Consider the following 25,649-nt stretch of genomic DNA (forward strand, 5'->3'; position numbering starts at 1 on the left):
ATGGCTAAAAACACAACATCCGAGGGGTCATTCCACTTGATAGTTGCTATCATCACTCTAGGCTACATTCGGTCCTGAAAAGCAAATTTATGCGCATTAGGGGCAATTGTACTATATTACAGGATTTTTCTATGCAGGCAGACATTCTGAAGGTTTCTGGGCTGCTGTCCAGTGAGTATAGGTTAGTAGAGTTCTTTATCTTAATAATATTTTTCTTCCACACACACTTCAAAATTTTACAATTATATTATGTTATCTCCTTCCAAAATGATTTATGTTAAAAAATTTTTGTTTTGTATATTTGTGTGTTTTTTTTTGTAGACTAATCTGTTTGTGTTGTGTGTGTGTGTGTATGTTTTAACCCCTGTGTATACACAGGGGTTAAAATTTTGAGTCCAGACCTACTAGCCAGGCACAAACCTTACTCATGTCCCCCAAGGCGGTGTCGGGTCAGCCTCGTGTCCCCCAAGGCGGTGAAGAGCGGGCCTCGTGTCCCCCAAGGAGGTGTGGAGTGGGCCTCGTGTCCCCTAAGGCGGTGGAGAGCGGACCTCGTGTCCCCCAAGGAGGTGTAGGGCGGGCCTCGTGTCCCCCAAGGCGGTTGAGAGCGGGCCACGTGTCCCCCATAGAGGTGGAGAGCGGGCCTCGAGTCCCCCGTGGCGGTGGAGAGGGTGTCTCCTCTCAGCGTAGGAGAGCGGACCTCTCTGGCACGTGTCCCCTCAGCGGCGCTGCCACTGTAATGGTGATGCCGCGGAAACCGGAAGTTGTAAATCGCAACTCGGCTTCACAATGAGGCTTGGAGCACATGTGCAGTCGCTCCATGCTTCTTCATCTGTGCTTGCCGCTCACAGCCGCTCGCCACAGAGGAATTTCTCCTTGCATTTGGCGAGCGGCTTTTTCAAGCCCTATATATATATATATATATATATATATACATACACTATATTGCCACAAGTATTGGCAAACCCCTCCAAATCATTGTATTCAGGTGTTCTAATCACCTCCATGGCCACAGGTGTAAAAATCAAGCACCTAGGCATGCAGACTGCTTCTACAAACATTTGTGAAAGAATAGGTTGCTCTCAGGAGCTCAGGGAATTCAGGCGTGGTACCATGATAGGTTGCCACCTGTGCAATAAGTCCATCCGTGAAATTTCCTTGCTACTAAATATTCCACAGTCAACTGTTAATGGTATTATACCAAAGTGGAAGCAACTGAGAACAACAACTCAGCCACAAAGTGGTAGGCCACATAAAATGACTCAATAGTTAAAGACCTCCAAACTTTGTGTGGCCTTCAGACTAGCACAACAGTGTGTAGAGGAGTGAATGGGTTTCCATGGCCGAGCAGCTGCATCCAAGCCTTACATCACCAAGTGCAATGCAAAGCGTCGGATGCAATGGTGTAAAGCATGCTGCCACTGGACTCTAGAGCAGTGGAGACGTTTTCTCTGGAGTGACAAATCACATTTCTCTGTCTGGCAATCCGATGGACATGTCTGGGTTTGGCACTTGCAAGGAAAACAGTACTTTCCTGACTGCATTGTGCCAAATGTAAAGTTTGGTGGAGGGGGGATTATAGTGTGGGGTTGTTTTTCAGGGGTTGGGCTTGGCCTCTTAGTTCTAGTGAATTTAACACCAAGACATTTTGGACAATTTCATGCTCCCAACTTTGTGGGAACAGTTTGGGGATAGCCCCTTCCTGTTCCAATATGACTGTGCACCAGTGCGCAAAGCAAGGTCCATAAAGACATGGATGAGCGAGTTTTGGGTGGAGGAACTTGACGGGCTTGCACAGAGTCCTGACCTCAACTCGATAGAACACCTTTGGGATGAATTAGAGCGGAGACTGCAAGCCAGGCCTTCTCGTCCGACATCAGTGCCTGACCTCACAAGTGTGCTTCTAGAAGAATGGTCAAACATTCCCATAGGCACACTTCTAAACCTTGTCGACCACCTTCCAAGAAGAGTTGAAGCTATAATAGCTGAAAAGGGTGGGCCAACTCAATATTGAACTCTACGGACTAAGACTGGGATGCCATTCATATGCGTGTAAAGGCAGGGGTCTCAATACTTTTGGCAATATAATGTGTGAGTGTGTATATACAGTTGTGCTCAAAAGTTTACATACCCTGGCAGAAATTGTAAAATTTTGGCATTGATTTTGAAAATATGACTGATCTTTTATTGAAGGATAATGATCATATGAAGCCATTTATTATCAAATAGTTGTTTGGCTCCTTTTTAAATCATAATGATAACAGAAATCACCCAAATGGCCATGATCAAAAGTTTACATACCCTGGAATGTTTGGCCTTGGACCAGACACCCAAATTGACACACATGGGCTAAAATGCCAATTAGAAGTTAATGTTCCACATCTGTGGCTTTTTAAATTGTAATTAGTGTCAATGTATAAATAGTCAATGAGTTTGTTAGCTCTTACATGGAAGCACTGACTAGGCTAGATATTGAGCCATGGGGATCAGGAAAGAGCTGTCAAAAGTCCTGTGTAACAAGGTAATGGAACTTTATAAAGATGGAAAAGGACATAAAAAGATGTCCAAAGCCTTGAATATGCCAATCAGTACTGTTAAATCACCTATTAAGAAGTGGGAAGTTCGGGGATCTCTTGATACCAAGCCAAGGTCAGGTAGACCAAGAAAGATTGCAGCCATAACTGACAGAAGAATTGTCTGAGATTCAAAGAAAAACCCACAGGCAACCTCAATTGAAAAACAAACAGGGCTTGGTTCCCTTTCTGCGGTGTGCGGAAATGAGGCGTGGATATTTTACTGTCATGGAGCACAATGGAATCCAAAGTGAGGCTTGATTTCCCACTTCCTATATAAGTTGCAGCAGTCCAGTATGGAGTCCGTGCCCCAGAGATGTCAAGTGTGACGAAACATGTCGGGTGGCGCTTGCTGTGATGTCATCGTGCAACCGGAAGTCATTTTGATGTTTCTGGCCAATGTACAAGCACTTTTTTTTTTGTAACATTTAGTTAGTTTATTGGATGGCAACAAAATTACAGCTAAATAAAGTAGGTATAGAAGTAACAAAGAGAAATGGCATGCAAGTTTACAATACCAAAATGTGACAGGTATTGATGGCAATTGGATAGATCAGTGCAAACGCAGTATACAACATATCAATTCACAATGCAATTAAACTCAGAGTAGAATAGTAATGAATTTAAATATTCAGTTCATCCCCAGGTGTTGGAACAGCAAACACAAAAGGGGGAGTCTACCAAATGCATAAATATAAGAGCAAGCCTTTAGTGGAAGAAGAAAAAAAGGGGTGGGGGAGGAAACAGAGGAAGGGGGAAAGAGAGAAGAGAAAAGGAGGGAGGGAGTTCAGTGGAGGTAATCCCGTGGCTATCAGAATAGGGCAATTCACCCAAGCAATAGCAGTAGGTCATAGCGTTAGATCTCTGGCTTTGATCCAGGCCCCCGATATTTTTAAAAATTTTGTGGGGCAGTTATGACCCAGATACGTGAGTCTATATAAAGGCAACACTTGGTTAACCAAGTGTGGGGGGAGTATCTATCTTACGTTTAAGAAGAATAGATTTCCTAGCATCTTCTGATGCATAAAACAAAAACAGTCTTTTGTAATGGGTAGTTTTAAATGTATCACAGATGCTTAAGAGGTGGATTAATGGGTCTAAAGGTACCACCAATGTACTTAAGGCACTAAGGTCAGACACCACCTTGCTCCAAAAAGATTGTATATTAAGGCAAGACCAGACCATGTGTATAAAAGTACCAACATTCCTCTTACATTTAGGACAGTCTAGCGTGGGATCTAGCATAGGGTATATCGAACAGAGATATTGGGGAGATTAGTATACCCTATGTAAAAATTTAAGTTGAATCCATCTATCTCCAGCAGAGATCATAAGGGGGATATATTGCTGAACACCCTCTTCCCAATCCCCATCCGTCAGGTTGGGCAAATCACGATGCCACGCATTGTATAGACCAGTGTTTCTCAACCTCTTTTAATTCAAGGCACCCTTTAAAATTATGGATAGTCCCGAAGCACCCTTTAAAATTATGGACAGTCTTGAGGCATCCCATTCTAAAATGTGAACAACGATTCCAAACGTTTTTTATAACGCAGTAACTTCCACACATGTAGGGCACCCAACATTAGAGGTGAGTTATTCTTCCAATGCAAATACACTTTTGCACACTGCTACTGAGTAGTATTCCAGTGTTTCTCTTCTCCCTCAGTTTTTCTCCATCACTGAGCTAATGTGACCCCAGCACTGTCAGTCAGGTCCAGGGGAGGGTCAAACTAGGATGCTGTGCAGGCAGCTGACACCCTCCTTATCAACTGATGATGTGAAGTTCTTTGTGTTTGATCTTTGATATCTTCATTCTGGGATGGATACACAATTGAGGAATTTTTCCCAAGTGCATTCTGAGATGATTTTGGTTTCTTCCATCTTCTGATGATTGCCATTAAGATCTGGGAATAATGCTCATGTTGACCTTTCTCTAACTAGAAGGTTTCTGGTAAGCCTTGCATGGTGTTATCTGTGGAGGATCCTTCTACCTTCTGGGAAATACCCCCATCTCATAGCTGTCATTTGGAGAGGTGTACTATTCATCACTATTTCAACTTTTGGGACATTAATATATTTTCTTTTATTGCACCTGTGGATTTGGAAATGCAGTTGATTAGCACTATACGTATATCATTTGTTGACGTAGCACACATTTATATTTAGCTTTCATTCACTCATGAATTAGCACAAGACACATTTTATATATGTTTTATGACTATGATAATATCTCATAGGGTGTTTGCAGCTTTTCTAAGGTTTTTTTTTTTGGGGGGGAAGCAAACATAAAAAAACAAAATAATGTGGTTGCATAAGAGTGCACACCCTCTTATAACTGGGGATGTCGATGTGTTCCAAATTAAGCAATCACATTCAAAATCAGTACACACCTGCTATCATTTAAAGTGCCTCTGGTTAACCCCAAATAAAGTTCAGCTGTTCTAGTAGGTCTTTCCTGACATTTTTTAGTCACATCAGAGGGATCTCATTGTTAAAAGGTATCAGTCAGGAGAAGGGTACAAAATAATTTCCAAGGCATTAGATATACCATGGAACACAGTGAAGACAGTCATCATCAAGTGGAGAAAATATGGTGCAACAGTGACATTACTGAGAACTGGACATTCCTCCAAAATTGAGTAAAAGATGAGAAGAAAATTGGTCTGGGAGGTTGCCAAGAGGCCTACAGCAACATTAAAGGAGCTGAAGGAATATCTGGCAAGTACCAGCTGTGTGGTACATGTGACAACAATCTCCTGTATTCTTCATATGTCTGGGCTATGGGGTAGAGTGGCAAGACTGAAGCCTTTTCTTATGAAGAAAAACATCCAAGCCTGGCTAAATGTTGGAAAAACACATCTGAAGTCTCCCAAAAGCATGTGGGAAAATGTGTTCTGGTCTGATGAAAACAAGGTTGAACTTTTTGGCCATAATTCCAAAATATATGTTTGGCGCAAAAACAAGACTGCACATCACCAAAAGAACACCATACCCACAGTGAAGCATGGTGGTGGCAGCATCATGCTTTAGGGCTGTTTTTTTTCAGCTGGAACTGGGGCCTTACTGAAGGTAGAGGGAATTATGAACAGTTCCAAATACCAGTCAATATTGGCACAAAACCTTCAGGCTTCTGCTAGAAAGCTGAACATGAAAAGGAATTTAATCTTTCAGCATGATAATGACCCAAAGCATACATCCAAATCAACAAAGGAATGGCTTCACTAGAAGATGAAAGTTTTGGAATGGCCCAGCCAGGGCCCAGACCTGAATCCGATCAAAAATCTTTGGGGTGATATGCAGAGGGCTGTGCACTGAAGATGCCCTCACAATCTGACAGATTTTGAGTGTTTTTGCAAGGAAGAGCGGGCAAATATTGCCATGTCAAGATGTTCCATGCTGATAGACTCATACCCAAAAAGACTGAGTGCTGTAATAAAATCAAAAGGTGCTTCAACAAAGTATTAGTATAAGGGTGTGCACACTTATGCAGCTATATTATTTTAGTTTTTTATTTTTACTTCCCTCCACCTAAAAGATTTCAGTTTGTTGTTAAACTGAGTTGTACAGTTTATAGGTCACATTAAAGGTGGAAAAAAGTTCTGAAATTATTTATCTTTGTCTCATTTTTTTACATCACAGAAACCTGACATTTTAACAGGGGTGTGTAGACTTTTTATATCCACTGCATATATATATAATATATATATATATAATTTATTTTTCGTTTACCAAAGCGCAGTTCACATATTTAATTCATCTATTTTACATCTGTTCGTCACCGTCCTTAACAAGCAGGACTCCTGCCTGCTGTGAATGGGGGATTCCCCACTGACAGCAGAATGCAAACGAAAGAACCAACATTAATTTTTTTTTAAAATAGCATGCAGGTTCCACCAATCCATACCAGGCCCCTCGGCTGACAGCAGGGATGAGTCAGTGGTGCTTTCTCGAACAACCAATGCAAAAATGGATTGTTGTCTGTTTACATCTATTTAGGTCCACTTCTGTTTTTTAAGTGGAACAAAAATAAGACTTGCTCCATTTAAAAAAAACAGACTTGAACAGACGCAGATATAAACTAATGTTAATTTATGATCATCCATTTACATCTGTTTGCCCATAGGAATGCATTGTTGTTCATTCTTCACCCCTAAATGGACAGATAGAACGCCCAGGTGAAAGGGACCTAATAGCATATATTGCTCAAATGCTTGTTTTCCCAGTATCCACTACTGTATTTGAACACTGTCCGCATAAATGGAGCAAGTATATGAACCAAAAGGGAGAACAAAACCTATTTGTAAATAATAACAAATTTAAGGAATTGTGTTGCAGTCAATCAAATTGCATCTGTGGTTTTATTCTCATTAAGTTTAGAAAAACAAAGAATGTCCTTTTTATTATTTATTGATGTAGTCGTCACAATTTTTTGTTCCATGTTCTAATAATTATGCCCCATTGTCTACATGTGTTGCAGTAATGTATAGACATTATCATGTAATAGTGTGCTGTGTTTTCCTGACTTCCAGGGAAATGCTCAGGCCAAAAGAAAGGTAGGAGGCCTGTGTTCTGTTTTGCCCAACGCTGTATGTAAGTCTAAACACAACTGCTCTTGTGGAAGGACTAATCAGAATCCTGTATTTTCCTGCTAACCAATCCTTCTTCAGTAAAACTGCTCTGCATTTGATTGAGTTGGCTTTGCTGACTGGCTTAGAAATGACCAAACTGCATTTGTGTCTAGCTTACCTTTTTTGCCATATGCAAGAAATTTGTGCAGCTGCTTATATATTAACTAGTACCCATTCATTAAGTGTATGCTGCTTCAGATCATTAGTTGTATTTGTGCTCACTAGTATGTGTACTTAGTGGCAATGTTATGTATTGTAGCTGCATTAGGAAATCCATGCACTGCTTGCCTGCTCGCACCGCTTTATGATTACTGAGCATGTATCATTTCTGTTATGTTTTCTGGGTGCATTCAGTTTATATTGGCTTTAAAGGGTCTATCCACCCAAAAGTTAATTTTTTTATTTTTGGTTTTTAAAGTGCTGGGCTCAGTATACTACTTGTTTTTTTATATCTTTTGGCAGTGGATTATTCATCGATTCAGCATCTGCCCATTACTGAAATAACTAGCTTTTTTTTGACCCTTTAATTGCTAATGATTGAACTTCATTACATTAGTGAAGATTCTTGTTGATGTTTTGATAAATATGTAATTGAATTAAGAAAGGTACATGACCTGAGGATTGGGTAATTAAAAAACTATTTTGTATGAGGTTTAACATAGAACTTGTGTATAGCTATACATTTATACAAATATAATAAATGACTGCTAATATAATTGTATTTAAATGGCAATGAGCAGACATGAACATAATCTTAAAGAGGAACTTCACTCCTCACTTAGCGACAATTTGTTTACTGTATATGCCCTGTTAATTGGTTCTATGTGAAAATATAGAAAAAAACATATTGTTGCCTTTCTGGCATCCAAAATGAATGCTTGTTGCTCTGCTCATGTGCCGCCATCTTGGAATAAGATCTAACGTGCGCAGATGCGCTCTGTTTCTCTACCTGTTCCCATGGACCCGCAGCGTGACTGTCCATGTACAAGATTTCACACTGGGACTTTATCCTTTGTCATCCAGGAATTAAAAAAAAAATCAAAATTGTTTATGGGGAAGAGGCAGAGGAGAGGAAGTGCAATGCATGGGTGAAGGTCTGCTTTAAACAGTGCAAGAACCTTTCAGTCATAGCTTGGTTCTACTGAAACCTTTTGGAAGATAAGCATCTTTTGAACTTTGTGAAAGTGCCAAAAGTATGTTATGGACCAATGAGTCCCTCTCAAATGCTTCCATGCTTCCAACCTGTACAGAAATTATTATTAAAGGTCACTGTTTTAGAAACCAGTGACCATGTTTTATAAAAAAGAAACAGTATTTGGTGTGGTTAAATATGCAGTAGTTAAGCAGGAAACAGTACACTTTAATTACCAAATTAATCTCTTTTACAAGTATTTTAAAGAAGCCACTCAAATCAAGGTTTCTTCAAAAGATTCCCCTGAATGGAAGACATGAAATAATCACCTATTCTGTCTCTCTGTGCTTTTGATTGTTGTTGCATTGAAAAGAAAGGTCGCCTGAAGAATCACCAGAAACTGACACATCGAGGCTTGTTGATTTCCAGGTAAACTGTTCCCTGTGGTTCGATTCACTGCAGGAAATAGTGGTGATATAGAGGTCGGCAAATGGAACCTAAAAGCATGGCAAGGGACCTGGAAATCAATACTTCTGGAAGTGTCTGTTTCTGAAGAGTCTTTAAGCAGTGGTTTCTTTTCACTATAGCAGTGACAGCAAACCTCTTCCTTTTATTTATTTTTTAGTAGCTCCAGTATGGCACAAAAAGTTTAATACTCATCTCCCAGCATATGCAGAATATAATGCTATTTCTATATGGGGGGGTTAAAAAGAGAGGATTAATTACCTTAATCCTCAGTCCTATAGTTTCCTCTGTGCAGTTTCCTGTTGTGAGAACCGGTCTCCCTCTTTTCTTGATAATCCTCACGTGGTCATCTCACCACCCCTCTAGCTAAAGTCATTATGTATAATGTAGGCCCACTCACATTCTGACACTGGAGAGAAGAGAACCAGAGCATTGGCTACCATGGGATGCATTTTGTTTTTTGATCCAGTCTGGAGCTCTGCTTCAAGCTGGAAAAATCTGATACAAAAAGGAATCCTTCATGGTGATATACCATGCAAGGATTTGCACAAACATTTTTGCATATTCTTATTTTCTCTGTTCTGAAATAATAATTTAATCTGCTTGATAAGTATATGTCTTTGTTAAAATTATAGCAGTCTTAATGTATTACTAAGATTTAAACAGTACTGACATCACCTTAGTTCTAGGGCTCTTTGAGATTATTTCAGCAGAGATTAAATTCTTTTCTTTATCACACATCAGGGGACACAGAGCATCTTCATATCTACGATGATAGGGTTACCCTGCCACCTTAAGGTGATTGGACAGAGAGATCCTGCACCTCTTTCTTATGATTCATGGCTTGCTACAAAAACTGAAGTCTTGTCTAATGGTCAGGGTTTTTGCCTGGGTGGGGACTTCCTGTCCTTTTTTTTTTGGTTGTTATCAGTCACCTGTACGTTGTAGCATAATCCTAGCATCATGGAGTCTGTGTCTTGTGATTTGCACCAAAAAAAGGATTTTACAGATAAACCAAAGATTTTTGCAAGGCTACTTGAAAGTTTACCTTAGCTCTATGTAGACTTTTAAAAAGCCATTTGGCAAAAATGGAATTTGTAGGATTGTTCTGTACATATATAGTTTACAGAATGTTCTTAGATTACTATTACTTTATAAGTACAGTGCCTTGAAAAAGTATTCATACCCCTTGAAATTTTCCACATTTTGTCATGTTACTACCAAAAACATAAGTGTATTTTATTGGGATTTTATGTGATAGAACAACACAAAGTGGCACATAATTGTGAAGTGGAAGTAAATTGATAAATGGTTTTCAAATGTTTTTACAAATAAATATCTGAAAAGTGTGGCGTGCATTTTTATTCTGCCCCCTTTACTCTGATACCCCTAACTAAAATCTAGTGGAACCAACTGCCTTCAGCAGTCACCTAATTAGTAAATAGAGTCCGCCTGTGTGTAATTTAATGTCAGTATAAATACAGCTGTTCTTTGAAGCCCTCAGAGGTTTGTTAGACAACATTAGTGAACAAACTGCATCATGAAGACCAAGGAACACACCAGACAGGTCAGGGATAAAATTGTGGTTTAAAGCAGGGTTAGGTTATAAAAAAATATCCCAAGCTTTGATCATCTCACAGAGCACTGTTCAATCCATCATCTGAAAATGTAAAGAGTATGGCACAACTGCAAACCTACCAAGACATGGTCATCCAAAATGACAGACCAGGCAAGGAGAGCATTATTCATAGAAGCAGCCAAGAGGCCCATGGTAACTCTACTAGCTACTCAGCTACTCAGGTGGGAGAATCTGCTACTCTAGCTACTCAGGTGGGAGAATCTGTTCACAGGACAACTATTAGTTGTGCACTCCACAAATCTGACCTTTATGGAAGAGTGGCAGAAGAAAGTCATGGTTGAATGAAAGCCATAAGAAGTCCCATTTGCAGTTTGCGAGAAGCCATGTAGGGGACACAAGAAGAAGGTGGAAGAAGGTGCTCTGGTCACATGATACCAAAATTGAACTTTTTGGCCAAAAAGCAAAACGCTATGTGTGGCAGAAAACTAACACTGCACATCACCCTGAACACACCATCCCCACCGTGAAACATGGTGGTGGCAGCATCATGTTGTGGGAATGCTTTTCTTCATCAAGGACCGTGAAGCTGGTCAGAGTTGATGGAAGATGGATGGAGCAAAATACAGGGCAATCTTAGAAGAAAACCTGATAAAGTCTGCAAAAGACTTGAGGTTGGGGCAGAGGTTCACCTTCCAGCAAGACAATGACCCTAAACATACAGCCAGAGCTACAATGGAATGGTTTAGATCAAAGCATATTCATGTAATAGAATGGCCCAGTCAAAGTGCAGTCCTAAATCCAATTGAGAATCTGTGACAAGACTTGAAAATTGCTATTCACAGTCGCTCTCCATCCAATCTGACAGCTTGAGCTTATTTGCAAAGAAGAATGGGCAACATTTTCACTCTAGATGTGCAAAGCTGCTGGTAGAGACATCCCCAAAAAGATTTGCAGCTGTAATTGCATTGAAAGGTGGTTCTACAAAGTATTGACTCAGGGGGGCCAAATACAAATGCACGCCACACTTTTTAGATATTATTTGTAAAGAATGTTGAAAACCATTTATACTTTTCCTTCCATTTCACAATTATGTGCCACTTTGTGTTGGTCTATCACATAAAATCCCAATAAAATACATTTACATTTTTGGTTGTAACTTGACAAAATGTGAAAAATTTCAAGGGGTATGAAAACTTTTTTCAAGGCACTGTAAGTCATTGTATTTTCTGCAGTTTTAATGCATAACAACAACCTTTGAAATGGAAACATATTTTTTTAATAATGGATTATGCTTATTTTTTTTTTGTAGGAAAAATAGACTTCCCCACTTACTGCCAGAAAATAGAGTTGACCACTTACTGTCAGAAAAATATATTCTGCAAATACCCCTTATTGTTAAAACTGACACAATTAGAAGCCACTAACTGAATGCCTACATTAATTAATTTACTATTAATTCTTGCACAATTCTCTTACAAATTCTGGTACCAGATGTTTTTATTATAACAAAATGTATATTGTTACATATAGAACACTGAAGAGCACAACAATAAAGGGCAAGGTATAAAAAACAATGTAGAAGATCATAAAAATGTTTGTATGTTACATTTGAGAAGTGTGGATGAATTAAGCCTGGTACGCATGTTAAGTTTTTTCCGTTCAACCCAGCAGGCTGAACGAAAAAAAAAACAAGGGGGTCTCTGTGTTAACTATGTGATGTTAGTACAGCGATCTGCCCACTATGCTATTGTATTCGGACAGGGGGGCTGCCCATCAACAGAACACACCGCTCACAGCTCACAGCCATTGGCTGTAAGCACTGGTCGGATGCTGTTTGGTTGCAAGCGCTGATCGGATGCCGATCAGTTGCTGGTTTTCCAGGATGCTTGTTCGACAAAAGGCAGTCATGAGATCAGCTTCTGTCACACAAGCAGTTGCACACTCTGGCCCGAAAGTTGACTGGTTTTCTACTGTACTGGCTAAGTGTGTACGGGGCTTAACTCTGCAAATCAGGATCATATAATCCAGTACTTTTTAAATAAGGAAAAAATTCAAAAATTCAGTTCACAAGCCGCATGTTGCATGGAGGTATCCAATAAGCCCTGAAAAGTGGTATGCAGTATAGAAAGTGGAAGGAGAAAGAAGAAGGTAGGCCAGATTTCCACAAACTGAAATATGTATTATACGCCCAGTGTTCAAAAGCATTGAGGATATTGGACAAGAGAAGAAGAGTAAAGAGAAGGGGGGGATTGAAAGCTATGTTTTAGTGATTTGTAGCTTGGGTGAAAATAACCCAGTTGCTTTTGTTTCTTTTCTGACCATTGTCTGTATTATATTTTTCTATTGCTTAGAAACACTTGATAAGCACAGCAGAAGTGGACCCAGCCACTCATGGCTTATCTCTCCCTATTGGTGAGAGGCTGTCAGCCAAGGTAAGCCTCTTGCTTGGTTGTGCTTTCTTTTGTAATGTATTGAATCCCTACAGGTACTTCAGAAACTCACAGAGTCTTATGACTGAATGTGTTGCTTCAACATTATTATGAAAGACTTGAGCTTGAAGAATGATTGAAGCCGTTTTCCATGTGCACAATCTGTGTTTTTTTTAATGCAATTGTAGATAATTATTAGAAAAAGAATTCAGATTGTTGCCTGTCAGCATCCAAGGGACATGCACATAAGTTTTCCACTGCCCATAGAAGCTGGAAATTACTGAAATGGACACTGCTACTCTAGTGATCTCCTCTTGCTTCCAGGTCCCATGCTGAGCAGTTGGCCTGCTGCATTCTGAACACAGAAGGTTGGCCGCACGGCACAGGAACTTTTCAGAGAATGATTTGCGTCTTCTGAATGGCTGCAAAACGTTATGTGATTGCACAATTCTTTGAATGCCACCTGCGCTGAACTCTGAATGGTGCTCATGCCAACAGGTCACTCTCCTGTGTTCAGAATGCATCAGGCCAGCAGCTCGGCACAGGACCTGGAAGGAAGTGGAGATCTTCTCAATATATGTAGTGGAGTGACTGTTGCCACCCAAGGACAGGAAATATGTTATTTTCAGGATTACCAGCTGAATATAAAGGAAAGGAAGGCTGAAAAAATAAAACCAATGCAGGCACCATATTCATAGCTCACCACACACATTACATTTTTTGTAAGATCTCCTTCAGTTCTGCTAACAACTATATTGTACAAAGGCTTGCCTGATTCAATAAACATTGGTTGGATAGTTTAGGTAGCATTTATATTACATAGTTCTGGTAAATCTAAAGTTGAGTGTACAAAGATTTCATAGTCAGATTGTAACATCTATGATAACCTTAAGGCCTTGTAAGCTGCACTATATTCAGTTTTGTTTTTGGGTTCCGATTTTTTTAAATTTCTTCCACTGAGACACATGACTGACATTTCAAAAAGGTTGCTTACATCTAGCATCAACCATAGTTTCATTCATAGTGTTAGTATTGTCAACCTTTTTTTGCTGTATAGCCACTATAGTCTATTGAAACCATTACCCTAGACGTCATATCTGATATATTAAAGAAGCTGGCTGTAGGGTGTAAAGCACATTGACTAGAGGTTATGATTTCTATAGATCAGAAAAAATGTAGCCTTGACTTACATGCATGTGCTTTGTTTGCAATGTAGTCATAATTGTCTGGTCACACTTATGCAATCTATGTGCTTAGGAAAGACTGCGTCTTGAGAGAAACCGTGAATACAATCAATTTCTTAGGATAAAGGCAGAGGAGCAGGAGACATACCGCCTTGTCGCAGCAGCACAATATAATCAGGTAACTTGTCATTATAGCTGTGTTTCACACAGATATAACCTACTGGATATTTTGTTGAAGCATTGAAAGTACTTTGTTGACTTTCTCAGGCTTTTTTGCTATGCACTGTGAAAAGTGTGGAAGGGTATAATGTATAATTGGTTACAGTAACTGAGATCTTATTTTAGCCTGGCTTCAAACCTATGTGCTTTTGTTTCCGTGCATTTTGTCATGTATTTTTCAGTGTGTGTCTTCACTTCCAGAATGCAGGTAAGGTAGGTAATACAAAGTGGTACCCCAAAAACCTGTTTAATCTCATATGAGTTTAAGACAATTTCCATGGAGGTGAATAAGATATCCTTGTCAGAATCCACATTTTACAAAAAGAGAAGAATCACACATGCCTATCCTATGCAAGAATTCAGGTGTAAAAAACCCGAAAGTGATGTAGCACTAAACCAGAAAAATCATATTAGGCCCATAAACAATCTGACATAATGATACAATCATTAACATGTACAAAGGGCAAAATAGTGCGTGATGGAACTAGATCAATAAAAATGCAAAATAAAACACGTGAGACCCCTACACACAGTGCACTAACATAAAAAAGTCCAGTGATCCGTATCAAATTCCCTCCACTCATGCAGAATCAGTAGACTGTATGTGGACCCGCACACCACAAAGTGCAATCCAAAACCGGCTGGAATGGCCTCTCACCTCCTACCTGCGACCCTGCAGGGCCACAGAGCTTGATAAATCACCACTGAATCAGGATAGACTTCCTCTTGGGTGGATAGCTTCAACGATGTATCCCCATTATACTGATTCCACCTGATTCCACCAAATGAGCAGGGTGGATCCCAGCTCACATCCCTCTGCTCCCTTCGCCGCTTCGCGAAGCTCTGTGGCCCTGCAGGGTCGCAGGTAGGAGGTGAGAGGCCATTCCAGCCGGTTTTGGATTGCACTTTGTGGTGTGCGGGTCCACATACAGTCTACTGATTCTGCATGAGTGGAGGGAATTTGATACGGATCACTGGACTTTTTTTATGTTAGTGCACTGTGTGTAGGGGTCTCACATGTGTTTTATTTTGCATTTTTATTGATCTAGTTCCATCACGCACTATTTTGCCCTTTGTACATGTTAATGATTGTATCATTATGTCAGATTGTTTATGGGCCTAATATGATTTTTCTGGTTTAGCGCTACATCACTTTTGGTTTTTTACATTTTATTAGATCTATAGGTATTGGATCAGATGTTAGCAGCTTTACTTATTTATTCATTTGATTTTTTACATAAGAGCGCAAGTAGACTTTGTATATCAAGAATTCAGGTGTACATTGGGTCTGGGAAATATGAAGATTAGCATTAATTTGTACGTAGTGAGCAACGACACTGTAGGACGTCATCCCATACTTCCTCATATAACATGCTCAGTTCTGATTCCCCGTTTGATTTGCAGCACACAGGGAAAGGGCTCAGGGATTTATGTAACAAATAAGTAGAGATAGCCAAAAGGAATTCTTCTATTATACTTATGTCTGTAAATGTCCAGTTAGGTGTACTAAATTGCAATTTAATCACATGGTGTAATTGTAGATACTGATAAAAAGTATGCTTTCCTAGAGAAAATTCTGAATGTAAACTTTGAAAAGATTTCATGTTGCCCCTGTGAAGATCTGCTGGAGGGTGAGGGTACCTGTGGCTCTCCAATTCTGGAATCCCTGTATTAGCAATATCTCACATGGATTAATTTACCCTTGTGGGCCTGAATTTAGACATTACCTGTGTGCGGAGCATTTGCTTACTAACATTCCATATCTTGCCTGTTAACATCACTGTGGGGTAATCCGAGGTTTGTTCTACATAGACCTAGAATTCAAGGAGGTATAGTGGGTTTCAGTCACCAAAAAATCGATATGAAGAAGACTCATGCGTTGTTGATTCCCAGCTGCCAATGCATTTGTGATTCTAAGAAAAAAAATCTGAAGATTTGGATCTGGGGGGAGGGGGGCAGGTCTTTGGGGTATTGTAGGGTTTCTAACCAGATTTCTGGTTGTCTTTTTTTCTAAATTAAATCTTGGAAGAGACTATTAATTTGTTTGAAAAACTTAAGTGAAACCCAAGTTGGGAAGTACATGTAACACTCCCCTCCCCCCCAGACTGAAAATGCTGTTGTCCAAAGGTGCCTCCTGTGCTCCTTTATCTGGAGTGGAGGCATTCTAATACAGGAGGTGTGTTACTGGCCAATCACCAGGTGAAAAATGAGGTGGTTTTGGGTTTAACACCACTTCAAATATTAATTTATAGACCTGAACTTGGCATTATAAATGACTCCTTTTGTTCTGTGGTGAATTACAGAATGATAAAACACAAAGCAGGCTGAAGGCACACCAATACTCAGAAGCTCCAGTATCCCATAGAGATCAGGATCTTCCCAAGAAGGATGCTTACTCCTCCATGGAGGCCTATGAACAGCTGCTCAATAAAAGACGAGCTGAGACTGAGAAACCCAGAAGAAGAGACGTTGAAACGGAAGCCGGGGATCAGTTTGTTCGGAGACCAGAGGAAGATATCATAGTTTCACATAATAAGCCTTGGAGGTCAGAAACAGAAGTTGACAGAATGGATCGACCTCGATATGCTGCTACAGATTATGAATCAGATAGAAGACCTCTGAGATTGAATTTTGCTCCTGATAGCAATGAGAGATATGATGGAGATGTACATGACAGAAGATCAATGAGATACAACCCACCTCCTGAAAGGTATTCTAGGAATGTTTTCTTTTTTGCTAAAATTGTTGTGTCACTTAAAAATAGCAAATAGTGGTTCTAGCAGATGTAAAGTGCAGATAACTTTTAATTGCTTCCTTTGCACTGGAGTGCCAGGCTGTCCTGATAGGAAAAGCTATCCAGGTAGTGTCAGAGCTTGTGCATTTCCCTCACATTACTTCTCAGCTCCTGTTTAGACACAGCCTAAAGCCCAAGTAAGTATTACATGTTCGTTTTAGTTTTGCAAGTGCGATAGTAAACCTAAAAAAAAAATCTAAAAAATCTTTTTTCTGCAAGTTAAGAGCATAATGTGCTAGTATGCATTGTATACTAGCACATTATGAAAGACGTGCCTGAAAACAAAACCCACGGCTCCCCTATGCTTCCATCCTCACCCGGTCTTCCTTCCGTGTTCCTAGCTGCGGCAAATCTGATTGGCTGAGCCACGATGATCGACATTACCGGCGCTTCTACAGTAAATATCACCTAAACGGTGCATGTTTAGGAGATATTGACAGTACCTATAGGTAAGCCTTATTACCTCTAGGTAAAAGATACAAAATTGGGTTTACTTCCACTTTAAAGTATACCGAAAGCCAAGACCTTTTTATTCTGGCTAGAGTAGGGAATGGTTAAAATCCATGTAAGGTTTTTTTTTTGTCCTCTGTGTCTCTTTTTCTCCCGTACATTCAAAAGGAAGTGAGATTAAATATCTCCAGAATTAAAACGGTGTCACTGAAAAGGGTGTACCTATTTCAAGAATTCCCATCTATTTCTATACTGTTCATAGTAGAACATTTTGAGTTTCTGATCACTTTACTCCCCAGTGACAGGTGGGATAAATAAAGGGTTGAATCTCCCTAAAGGGGGCAGAGTTTAATGGAATATAATAACATGTTAATGAGGTGTGCATCCTCAATTCCATTTTAAATCACTGAAATGGAAATGCATTTCTTCTTTTTCCTGCTACTTTTCTATTGTGTATTCCTTTTGCTGTGCATTTTCCATCTTTTCTTTCTATTTTGGTGAAATATTTTTTGTACCATTTTTAATTTGATTAGACTGGCTAACTACACGTTTGTGTATTTTATCCTCTAGCAGCAGGAATTCACACCATCAAGTTTATTATACACTCTAACAAAATAAATGGCCTTACACAAAAAAGTGTGATTAAAGTGTGTCTAAACCCCAGAAAAAAATGATGGTATTGCAACTTAGCTGTCCTAGATATATGAAATAACAGATAATAAAATAGATTATAATTGATTTTAGAGTTCTACCTCGGCGTGGAGATGTTTTAGAGAAACATGAATACATACCAGATCACGCATCATACTTTCAGATAGAAAGAGGTGATCAAAGGTAGGTAAAATAATTCTATAAGAGCTTGTTTACCTGGGTGGCAAAAGCAGGTGGTTGATCTGCAATTAACTGCTTTCCACCATGACTATCAACCTAAACACAGAAATGCAGCTTCTCAAGACTGTATAAATGTGGTGGCTGTGATACTTTGTTTTGCAGCCACAGTAGAAATGAAAAGGTATGTCTCATTTTCCGGGCGGTACCGCCACTGAACGTGACCTATTCAACTGAACAAGGCCATGTCGCAATTGTGTGCATTGCACATGGTTGCAGTGCAGTGTGTCTGCATTTTGAGAGTTAAAACAGGAGGACAAAAGGTGACATATTGTCTCCTTGCTGCCTGTCAAACGCTACAGATTGCTTTTAAAAGCGACAGCAATAATAGCTGCACATGTGAATTAGCCCTGTGGATAGCTTCTGTCTTAAGAGAAAAACTAATAAAAAATAACTAATAAAGAGTTATACACATGACAGAAATATGCAAAAAACAAAAAAAAAGCAGCATATAAAAAACTTTTGTTAAACTCTGTTGTCGAAAAGGAAACTATAATGGTGGTAGATCTCTTTTATATTTACGCACAGCCTTTCTGGCCTGCTCTGTCTGAAACTTGAGACCGGGGATGGCCAAAAGAATGGCAAGAGTTACTTTAAGGGGTTAAAGTGGAATTAAACTGTCATTTAAAAAAACACACTGACAGTAGTAAAAACATGGGATGTAAAACGAGTGCTGGGTTTCAAGCTGATAGCATCAAGGTGAAACCTCTTACCCTCTAAAAAAAATCGATAAACAAAGATGCAGCACTAAAATAACTATTAAAGTGAAATATGTGCAAGCGCCAGTAGACGTAAATGTGAAAGCAAAGTGAATCGTCCAAATATGACGTATATATAGTGGAAACAATACTAAATACAAATATAGTCATGTGACGTGGATGGTAGATAAAAAGTCCAATGAGGCAGTAATCCGTTTCCGTGAGTTCCGTGACTTGGTGACTGGAAATTGGTAATGTGAATGCACTAACTAGAAGTGCAGTCTTTATGCACATTTGTGTAAAAGGTTATCCCGTCCTGGTCATCTGGATGTGGATAGGACCATAGGCAATCATCTGGCACACATCAGCATACAAGGTGATTAGCAGACCTCTCTCACACTCTCCAGGGACATCTCCTCAGATATAAATGACCAATGGATAGGGACACAGAAGGCGTTTGCAGATATCCACCTTAAAGGGCTTGAAATTGTTCGGCGGACTGTTGGCTCTTTGTATCTCAGTGTGGAAAACACTTCTTTTGAGAGTGTTCTGGGGCAAACAGGCCTCGCAGTCGGGTCACATATTGGTCACTTCTGTCATAAATTCTTCCCCTTGCCTGTCGGCTGTAATGTTCCATGCATGCGGAACTCAGAGTACATTTACGGCACCACTCTGTAGCATGTTAATGTGACTCCTGTGTGCATGCAAACCAACAGAACCCGGAAAGAAGACCAGAAGAAGATGGCAGCACTCCTGGCCAGTGGGAATGCCGATGGCACAGCTTGAGGACATTGTTTGACAAATAATTATGTCATAATGTGCTAATATGCTTTGCATACTAGCACATTATGGCATAAACCTCCTGGGGGCCCATTTATTTAAAAAAAGAAAATCAGAGTTTAATTGCTTAAGTCTAGGATTACAGAATAGGTTAAGGTTAGGATATAACATTCCGTTTTGGGAAATTAGTGGTAGTTTATGGTTAAGAGTTAGGTTTCGGAATTTGGCTATAATTATGGCAAGGTTAAGTATGAAGTAAGGTTAAAGCCGAACTGAAGTTTCACTGTAAGAATCAGTAAGCAGGCAGGCTTTTATTGCAGAAGAGGCATGCACTCTCTCTTCTGCAATAAAACGCCCCTACCTTCTTGCTCTTTGTCTTCTTCGGTGCTGTAAATTGAGCTGCACTTGCGCAGCTCAGATTAGAGCACTTGGACAGTCTATAAGTGCCAGGATGACTGCTCTTGCACAAGCTTACTCAAAAGAAGATGCTGGCATGGGACCATTGGACAGGAATTCATTCATCCTTTAGTTTTGTTTTGTATTTCATTGTTTTTTTTAATTAATTAAAGAAACAGCATACAAAGGAATAAAACCTACAATTGTGGGTTGCAGGATTCCAAACAGTAAGCCTATTCACTAAGGAATGATAAAATCAAATAAATAACAGGGTGAAGAAACTAACTAAGTAATTAGGCATGAAACCAAACAATCCCTCAGCATGCTAGAGTCCAAGATAAACTACTAGGCAACAATACCCGACATAAGATATTCAGTGAAAATAAAGTATCTCTAAACTTATGCAATCCTTAGTCAGATATCAGCATATATTAAAACAAAGTGGGATGTGGGATAATAGTCTGAAATAAAAAGGAAGGAAAATAAAGAAAAAAAAGAGTAGCATAAAGGAGGATCAGCCAGGAGTCTTCTAAGTAACAGAAAGATATTGAATCCATGGTTCCCAAATACTATCAAATTTAGAAGTATTGTTATTAAGAATACTAGTGAGCTTATCATTAATCATGATCCAGTTGACTTTATTTTTGACATAGTCAAGCGGTATCACCGATCGCTTCCAGTATTTGCTTATCGTAATTCTCACTGCCAGTAGAATGTAAAGAATCAATGTAACCGATTTCTTGGGGATGTCTGTGGGCAATTGCTGAAAAAGGGACACATCTGCGGACCTATGAACGTTCACTCCTGTCACTGAGTAGAGAAAATTGAATAAACAGATCCAAAATCTAGTCACCACAGAACACCTCCACCAGATATGGCACATAGTGCCCTCCTGCCCACATTGTTGAAAACAAGAAGGTGATATGGTAGGGTATATTTTAGCAAGACGCATAGGGACTAGGAGCGTTTTATAATTAGATTCAATAAGAGTGGTATTAGTAGAGATTTAAGATAAAGCATTAGCTATGTCCCACCAAGCATCTAACTCTAAGGAGGTATTTAAATCCCCTTCCCATTGTATCATATAAAAAAAGTTTAATCTTTGGATCAATAAGGGAAGTATATATAATAGTTATGCGACCTTTCACCACACCAGAAGCACGACAAGAAAGTTTAAGAGAGGTGAGTGTAAGGGGTTCCATCAGTAATTTAAGTTTAGAGTGGATAAAGGACACAATTTGGTTATAACGAAAGATTTCGCTAGGAGGTAATTGCTATTTTTCTCAGAAATATTGTAGAGTATGGATGATTCCCATTCAATAAATCCCCAATACTTAGAAAGCCCTTATTGAACCACCACTGAAACACAGATGGCATTAAACCCGGTATAAATTCGGGATTAAAAAAGACTGGGGCCAGGGGGGTATGAGGGGAAAATAAGAAATTACGGGTACGCCACCTATCCCATATTGCTAAAGAGTAGGATAACCTAGGGCATAAGATTAGAGGACACAATAAATTGGGGAGCCACATGAGAGAACCAATAGCATAAGGATGACAAGATAAGGCTTCAATGCCAACCCATTGAGGTACAGTACCTATGGCTGTAGTGCTGCATTATCTGGACCGTGTAAAAATAAAACAAGAGATTAGGAAGTCCCAAACCGCCATGCTTTTTCTGGGAATATAAAGTTGAATTATTGATCCAAGGACGTTTATTACCCCACATGAATTGAGAGATGTTGGATTGTATGTGCAAAATTTCTCCTCTGGGGACTGCAATTGGCAATGTCCAAAAAAAAATAGAGCAATCTTGGTAAAAGGGTCATCTTGACAGAATTGATTCTACCAAACCAAGATAAAGGGAAGTCTGCCCAACTACGCAAATCGTCCTTGAGTCGTTTAAAAAGTAGGGGATAATTGGCACGATGTAATACTGTAATAGAACGTGTAAGATGGATCCCCAGATAGGGAAGAGAGCGGGGAGCCCATTGAAAATCAAAGTTGTCTCAAAGGTACTGAACCCCCGAAGAGGGTAAAGTGATATTTAATGCGTTGTTTTAGAAGAATTTAGAGTGCGACCTGAAGCTAAAGAGAATCGATGAAGTAAAGTCAACAAATTGGACAAAGACATTCAAGGATTGCAAACATACATAAGGACATTATCAGCAAACAGGGCACATTTGTGATCCTGTCAGTCGCAATGAATACCTGAGATGGCAGGGTCAGAACAAATAGCAATAGCAAGAGGTTTTATTGCCAATGCAAACAGTAAGGGGGAGAGTGGACAACCATGCCTGGTGCCTCTCCTAATAGTAAGAAGAGCCAATTTATACCTGCTAATAGAACCCTGAGCTGAGGATTTGCAATTTAAAGCTCGTAAAAGAGACAGAAAGGAGGAGCCAAACCCAGAGGCGCCCAACGTCTGAAACAAATAGTCCCAGGTCAAACTATCAAACTATTTGTGAAGATCTAGAGACAGCAGTAATACTTCCCTCGGCAGGGAATTATCGCAGTTAGATTGTACAGCAGATGGTAATCCCAGAGTTCGACGAATCTGGTGAAGTGTTTGAGGACCTCTAATAAACCCTGATTGATCATCATGAATGTAATGTGCTAAAAAAGTATTAAGGTGTAAAGCCAAGACCTTAGTAAGGATCTTAAGGTCGCAATTGATTAGAGAAATAGGATGGTAATTAGGAACAGCAGTGGTATCTTTATTAGGCTTGGGAATGACACTAATATACACTCTATTCTCATCAAATGGCACCCCACCCCTGTCCCGTAGATAATTAAAGTAATGAGCCATATGTGGAATCAAAAGATCAGAAAAGGTTTTATAATAAGTATGAAGAAGACCATCCGGTTCTGGTGATTTATGTGGCGCTAAAGTTTTTACAGCATTCTGGATTTCCTCACAAGTGATAGGCTGGTCCATTAGTTCTCTATGGGCTTCTTGAAGAGATGGGAGAGTCAAAGATGTCAGGAAATGGTTAACAGATGGGGAGGCATTATCTCGAGGCAGACTATAAAGGTCAGTATAAAAAGAGTGAAATTCTTGCAGGATTTTACCAGGGTCCTGGGACATAGTACCAGTCGATAGTCTAATTTTAGGAAGAGCTATATGGGAGTGTCTAGGAGACAATTTACGTGCCAACAGAGAGCCTGGCCTATACCCCATGTGAAGAATTGTGATTAGCCCACCTTAACTGTTTATCTGCCATAGTAGTTAGGCATAAGTTAAATTCCAATCGAGCCTGGTCAAGTCTAGCTAGTAAATGAGAGTCAGGGGTCCATTTATGTTGGGCTGCAAGATCAGTATAAGCTTTAGATTTAGCCAAAATCAGGTCGTCACTAGCCTTTTTGAGTCGCTAGGATAGTTGAATAAGAAAGCCCCTAACGGAGGCTTTACGGGCCGCCCCAATTTATAGCAGGATTCGTGTCCTCCACCTTATTAGTTTCAAAATAGAATTGCAGATGTGTTAAATATCAAGACAATAGGATGCATTGCTCAAGAGAAATTCATCAAGACGCCAGTGAGGGTTAGCCATCTTATTCGTCAAAGTAGAAAGCGTTAAGAGGACCGGATCATAATCAGACCAAGACAATCTTAGCCGTAACTAGTTTAGATAGTAATCTCATGTTGATAAATATATGATCAATGTGTGAATAACAATTATGAACTGTGGGGAAATGAGAATAATTTTGGGAAGTTGGATTAGCTTCTCTCCAGGCGTCGACTAAATCATAACAAAACAGAAGCTGGGCAAAAATGTGGCTCTGTCTGGAAGGGGATCTAAGCATGACAGTACGGGATCTATCCAACAGCTGGTCCAATGCTAAATTCGAATCTCCAGCCAAAATAACATCGCTCCTTAAACTGAGTAGGGATTGAAAGAACCCCACCTTATTGGTATTTGGAGTATAATAAACCAGGAGGGTGACCAGGTTTTCATCTAAATGCCCTATCACCTTGTCCCCCTTTGTAATGTACAGCGCTGAGCGAACTATTGGCGCTTTATAAATACTGTATAATAATAATAATCACCAAAAGATAGCGTCCCTCCCGATCCTTAATAACTTTAGATTCAGTAAAAAATAAATGCCGGGACAAATGAAGTGCAACCCCCCTCTTCTTCTCCGTAGCATTCGCAAAGTAGCATAGAGGATAATCCTTATGCACATATCCTGGGGTAAAAGAAGGGGGGAAATGCATCTCCTGAAAGGCCACAATGTCCGCTCCTAAAGAACGATAAAGATTGAAGGCTTTAATACGTTTAGAGGGAGAGCCAAATCCCTGGACATTATGAGAAAGCAATCAGACGACACCTCTGTCAGACCTTTGGGAAGACATGACCAATTACAAAAGGATGATAATCAGCTAAGCTTACTCACCCCCACAGCACAATAGAAACCAGGAGTAACCTGGCTGCCCCTCAGGAAAAAAAGAGAGAGAAAAAAGGGAGCATATAAAAAGTATAGAAGTAAGACACGTAGGGTACCCAGAACCCAGTGTCAAAGAGAACCTTGTGGTATACATTATAGAGCAACAGTGAAAAAATAGTCCATTGTTGCAGCCCTGGAAAGGAAGGGTTCTACCCAAAGATCAGCCTTTGGGGAGAGTCTTCCAATCTGAGAGGGCCCAGAGACACCTCCCGGCACGAAAAAAAAAAGCACAATATAAAACATCAATGGTAACGGGCGTAGATAAGGGGAGGGGGTCTAAACCCCCCCCAGAGGAGAGTTGCCAACCATCCCTGGCTGCAGGCTTCAGCCCTCGAAATTTGGGCTGGGCAGTGAGAAAAACATAGCAGCGGTGGGAGGGAAGGGGATCAAAAAGAACACTGTTCTGTGCAGCGGTAGAGGCGCTGAGCAGCGCCAGGGCTAGGGGTGTGTGGGAGGGGCGGCGGTGGTTGTGGTGACAAGCAGTGATCTCCTGTATGGCTTTCAATGAAGCAGCTGAAAGCCACAGGAGGGAGAGGAGGAGAATCAGCTTCCAGCTGCTTCATTGAAAGCCATACAGGAGATCTCTGCTTGTCACCACAAACAGCGCCGCCCCTCCCACACATCCCTAGTCCCGGCGCTGCTTGCCACCTCCACTGCTGCACAGAACAGTTTTCTTGCGCCCCCCTCCCACCGCCATTGTATTCCAGTCTCTGTGTTCTTCTCACTGCCCAGTAGCCCAGCCCCCCCCCTCCATCCTCCGCAGCAATAGGAGAAGAGGGCAGAGAACATAGCAGCTGACAGTCACAGCTCTGATGCTTCTGAAGGAGTCATGGTGAGTTTGACCTAACCTTCCTTCCTTCCGTCCTTCCACCCCCCCTTCAATTTTTCCACCCCCCTCCCTTCCTTCCATCCATCCATCCACCCATCCCTTCCTTCCACCCCCCTTCCTTTCCTTCCATCATTCCACCCTCTCTACCTATTCTTCCAC

General features: G+C 40.3%; 1 protein-coding gene across 7 annotated transcripts in view; it reads left to right on the forward strand.

Moving 5' to 3' along the window:
* Nucleotides 1-25,649, forward strand: part of CSPP1 (centrosome and spindle pole associated protein 1) — a 121,403-nt gene that overhangs the window by 31,220 nt on the left and 64,534 nt on the right. For 4 of the 7 annotated variants that reach the window (XM_089654272.1, XM_089654276.1, XM_089654274.1 and 1 more), the window contains exons 5-9: nt 7,103-7,126; nt 12,729-12,809; nt 14,064-14,168; nt 16,513-16,919; nt 18,198-18,287. In XM_089654272.1, coding sequence (XP_089510398.1) covers nt 7,103-7,126; nt 12,729-12,809; nt 14,064-14,168; nt 16,513-16,919; nt 18,198-18,287 — 707 coding nt within the window. The remainder of the gene's footprint in view (nt 1-7,102; nt 7,127-12,728; nt 12,810-14,063; nt 14,169-16,512; nt 16,920-18,197; nt 18,288-25,649) is intronic. The other 3 variants (XM_089654275.1, XM_089654278.1, XM_089654277.1) reach the window with 2 other exon arrangements.

The sequence above is a fragment of the Staurois parvus genome, unplaced genomic scaffold (assembly GCF_062004578.1).
Source record: "Staurois parvus isolate SC_StPar_1 unplaced genomic scaffold, SC_StPar_1.0 ptg000748l, whole genome shotgun sequence".
Taxonomy (NCBI): Eukaryota; Metazoa; Chordata; class Amphibia; order Anura; family Ranidae; genus Staurois; species Staurois parvus.